Here is a 5,000-nt window from a genome sequence, read left to right as displayed (position 1 = left end):
ATAATAATAATAATAATAATTACCCTGGCACTATCAATAAAATTCACACTAGCATCCCAAATAGTTTGAATAACGTTCTCTAACGAATTCTAACGGTCTGCCAATTCAAATTTGAACAGCGAGCAGAGATGGCCATCACCGACCTCACCATCAACTTCGAGAGGGAACAGGCCGTGGACTTCACGATGCCCTTCATGAATCTCGGCATCTCGATCCTTTACAAGAAGCCCCAGAAGATGGCGCCCTCGCTCTTCTCCTTCTTGTCTCCGCTCTCATTGGAGGTCTGGATGTACATGATCACCGCCTACGTGGGCGTCGCCTTCTTGCTCTATATCCTGGCCAGGTGGGTGGGTGTGATTGGAGCACATCGTATTATTATAGGCAATATGTTTGTGATGTACTGCCTTGCCGTTTGTTAGTATCTACGTCCAATATGTTTAAAAAATGGTTATGATCTATTTCTGGTTCTTTATCTATATTTTCTGTATTTATTATATCTTTTAAGGCTTATTTGGTTCATTTAACTAAATAAACCATATTGACCCTATCATACATTTTATTGTTCTCATTTTCTTTATAGATTTCTTCATTGAAAGCTCTCTTAAGCCTTTATATCCAAAGGTACCCCATTAGCTTTTCTTCAGAATATCCACTACTTCCTTTACCTTGGTGATATTTTTTTTCCAATTCAACTTATTTTATCTAATAAATATTTTGCTTCTCTTTTCCTTCATAAAAATTGTGCAGGAATTTTTTTTGTCCTATTTTATCTATAAACAAGTTTTTTTTTTTCTACCAGTTATTTATTGTACTTTTTAATCCCTCCATAAATTCCATATTTATTTATCACTTACAATATTTGCGCAAACTCGTAATAGTTACTGAATTATAAAGCCTTAGAAATTTTTATATTCAGTTAATGTTGCGTTCAAAGAAATTTAACTTGGTCCCCTTTCTAAAATAAGGATTTTCATTTGATTGCGTACTGCAAATAAGATACAAAATTCTTTGCCGTCACAGATATTCTGGTTAAAATCAAGGCTAGATATTATCATTATTACTTGCCAATCTATAACCTTAGTTGGAAAAGCAGGATGCTATAAGCCCAGGGGCCCCAACAGGGAAAATAGCCCAGTGAGGAAAGGAAACAAGGAAAAATGAAATATTTTAAGAACAGCAACAATATTAAAATAAATATCTCCTGTGTAAACTATAAAAACTTTAACAAAACAAGAGGAAGAGAAATTAGATAGAATAGTGTACCCGAGTGTACCCTCAAGCAAGAGAACTCTAACCCAAGACAGTGGAAGATCATGGTACAGAGGCTAGGGCACTACCCTAGACTAGAGAACAATGGTTTGATTTTGGAGTGTCCTACTTCTAGAATAGCAGCTTTCCATAGCTAAAGAGTCTCTTTTACTCTTATCTAGAGGAAAGTGGCCACTGAACAATGATAGTGATGTAACTAACCCCTTGGGTGAATAATTGTTTGTTTTACCTTTTAATCCCACTACAAAATCGATAACGATTTATTTATTACTTCCAATACTTGACCAGACCAGACTTTATATGCTGTTAGTATTGAACTGTAAAGCATTAGGTAAATCGCTATATCAAGTTAAAAGTACGTTCCAAGAAATTCTACTTGGTCCCTTTTTCAAAGTAAAGATTTCTCTTGTTGTGTACTGCAAATAAAATGCAAAATAATTTGGTGCCACAGATTTTTAAATTCTCTTAAACTAACCGATAAGTTTCCCTCCCATAAATCATCCTAGTCCACGTTATAATCCTTCTAAACTAGTAAATAATAAACTAATAAAATAATAAATAATAAACTATTAAATAATAAACAAATAAATAATAAACGAATAAATCACATGATAAACATTGTACTTACTAGAATCATTCTGGCAAACGTAATTCCATAAAATTTCCTCGTATGATAGTATATTATAGCCAAACTCTCATTTATTACACTGAATTACAGGAATCTCTCTTACGTCGTTGTTAAACTGAAAAATATCCTAGTTATGTCATATTGAAAAAAGAAAAAAAAAAAACTTATGTAATGTTGGATTATCACAGAAAATAAATGTCATAGGAAATTTCACCTGCAACATTTTATGTACCAGTGAACCTCCTGAAATCCTTCAAACTGAATTACCCCAAAGAAGAATATCATTTAAGTTACGTCAATTCTACAAAATTCTTTTTTTTTCACGAAAAAAGTTATAAGAAATTTCATACAAAAATTCTATGTAATAGTAAAGCTCCTGAAATCCTTCAAACTGGATTAACCCTCCCCCTTAGAAAAAAAAAAAAAAAAAAAAAAAGTTAACCTACCAAACCCATCACGCTAAAAATCCCTAAAATAATCCTTTTCCGTTTCAGATTCACCCCCTACGAGTGGCAGAACCCGCATCCCTGTAACCCCGAACCAGACACTTTAGAGAACCAGTTCACTCTCCTCAACTGCCTTTGGTTCGCCATCGGTTCTCTCATGCAACAAGGCTGCGACTTCTTGCCACAGTAAGATGGATATGACGTCACTATTTTTTCTTGAATGTTACTGGCTGGTGAGGCAATGACGTCACTTTTTTCTTGAATATTATTGACTGGTGAGGATATGACGTTACTTTTTTTTTCCTGAATGCTATTGGCTGGTGAGGATATGACGTCACTTTTTTCTTGTTATTATTGGCTGGTGAGGATATGACGTCACTTGTTTTCTTGAATGCTATTGGCTGGCGACTCCGTATCCTTGTTCGTTATTTTACTGTGTTCGTTTATATGACTGTTTTTGTAAATTATGTTGAATATTATAGAAGTACATCGCTACCTTTTGTCTTGTTGGATACATGAAAAGATCTTGTCCCATTACGTCTACTGCAAGTTAATATATATGTATATATAAAGTAATTTATATATATATGTATATATATATACTGTATATCTATACATATATATATATATATATATATATATATATATATATATATATATATATATATATATACGTGTGTGTGAGTGTGTGATATAGGTAATGGATAGATAGGTTTATATATTTAGATATAAATAAATATATCTATCCATTACCTATCTCACACACACACAAATATATATATATATATATATATATATATGTGTGTGTGTGTATACATATATATATATATATATATATATATATATATATATATATATATATATATATATATATATATACATATTAACATATCTATCCATTATCTATCTCTCATATATATATATATATATATATATATATATATATATATATATATATATATATATATATATACATATATATATATATATAGAGAGAGAGAGAGAGAGAGAGAGAGAGAGAGAGAGAGAGAGAGAGAGAGAGAGAGAGTATGAGTTTATGTGAGCGCATGTATACAAAAGTCTAAATTTCTGCTGTTCCAAAGCCTTTATATTCAGAAAGAAAAAGCAATCGTGTCTCCTTTTATGTCTTTCAACTCTAACCCCATTCGAGTCTTTTTCTCGTTAGCGTTCTCCAACTTCACTATCTCTCATCATTTTTACGTCTCGTTCCCACTCATGTAAACATCAAGTCTTCTTTTTTCTGTCTGTCTCTGTGTCTCCAGTATCAAGTATCTCCCATCTTTTTTGTATTTCTTCTGGTGAATGTAGTTAGTTGGGACAGGATAAGCTTTCTTATTACTTGTCAAATCGATTTTATTTAAGGGAGAAAATGTTGTTTATTTTGGTCTGAAATAAGATATGATACTATACTCAATTTTTTTATTGAGACACATTTGCACCGACTCGCAGTGGTGCCCTTTTAGCTCGGAAACGTTTCCTGATCACTGATTGGTTAGAATTATCTTGTTCAACCAATCAGCGATCAGGAAACTTTTCCGAGCTAAAAGGGCACCCAAAGTTTCCTGATCGCTGATTGGCTAGAATTATCTTGTTCAACCAATCAGCGATCAGGAAATTTTTCCGAGCTAAAAGGGCACCCCTGCGAGTCGGTGCAAATCTGCCTCACTAAAAAGAATTCATTATAGTTTTACGGTTTATGAAATATTATGATTTAGTGTTGCCTTGCTGGGAGTAAAGCCGGTTGTGAAACAAACATGGTCGAGACTTAAGTCTTAGATTAAACTAAGGTTACACCAGTCTAAGGCTGTAGGTAAAGAAAAGGCTCCTAGGTTAAGTTAGTGGAGAACCTTAGGTCAGGTGTTCCTGTGTATGTTTCCCTTTAAAAAAGTGTTTTTTTTCAGTCATAAATTTTGAAATTGTACACTAGATCTGTCCGGAACAATTACTGTACAAATGCTCCTATCTACAACTTCCAGTCAAAGTCTATCTATATACGCATTTATCTATTTAATCACGTCTATTTTCCAGAGCCGTATCCACACGAATGGTGGCCGGTATGTGGTGGTTCTTCACGCTCATCATGATATCATCGTATACGGCAAACCTGGCCGCCTTCCTCACGGTCGAAAGGATGGAGTCGCCAATAGAATCCGCCGAAGATCTGGCTAAACAAACGCGCATCAAGTATGGCTCTTTGGCTTCAGGCTCCACTACAGCGTTCTTCAGGTAAATTGTCTTATATTGTCTTAGTGAAGAGTTTAATATAGTATTTAATTTTCTCTCAATAATCTATAAAGTGTTTTATAAGATTTCGTTTATGTTAAGTGATCTTTCATAATAATTGATTAATTTATGAAGAGTTTTCTCTCAATAATCTATAGAGAAGTTTTTTTTTTATACAATTTAGATCATGTTAAGTGATCTTCTTTCATATTAATCGATAAATTTATAAATCAATTAATCTAGATAGTTCATATAATTTAGGGAATATGAATTAAAAAAAAATGGTAGCAAGTAAAAGTTAGGCGGTGTGAATCGGGAAATTTAAAATTGAAATGGAACATATAAAGAAGAAATTCGAAACGCTTGTCTGTTCTCTTATATAAAAAAAAAAAAAAAAAATGGATTTTTTTTAA

General features: G+C 32.8%; 1 protein-coding gene across 5 annotated transcripts in view; it reads left to right on the top strand.

Annotated features, from left to right (window-relative positions):
• The window catches only part of LOC137649638 (glutamate receptor ionotropic, kainate 2-like), a 256,943-nt gene that overhangs the window by 240,243 nt on the left and 11,700 nt on the right, over positions 1–5,000 (top strand). For all 5 annotated transcript variants that reach the window (XM_068382615.1, XM_068382613.1, XM_068382614.1 and 2 more), the window contains 3 exons: positions 120–343; positions 2,392–2,529; positions 4,393–4,590. In XM_068382615.1, coding sequence (XP_068238716.1) covers positions 120–343; positions 2,392–2,529; positions 4,393–4,590 — 560 coding nt within the window. The remainder of the gene's footprint in view (positions 1–119; positions 344–2,391; positions 2,530–4,392; positions 4,591–5,000) is intronic.

Source organism: Palaemon carinicauda, chromosome 11 (genome assembly GCF_036898095.1).
Source record: "Palaemon carinicauda isolate YSFRI2023 chromosome 11, ASM3689809v2, whole genome shotgun sequence".
In the NCBI taxonomy this organism is placed as follows: Eukaryota; Metazoa; Arthropoda; class Malacostraca; order Decapoda; family Palaemonidae; genus Palaemon; species Palaemon carinicauda.
This window is presented reverse-complemented; position numbering and strand designations above follow the sequence as displayed.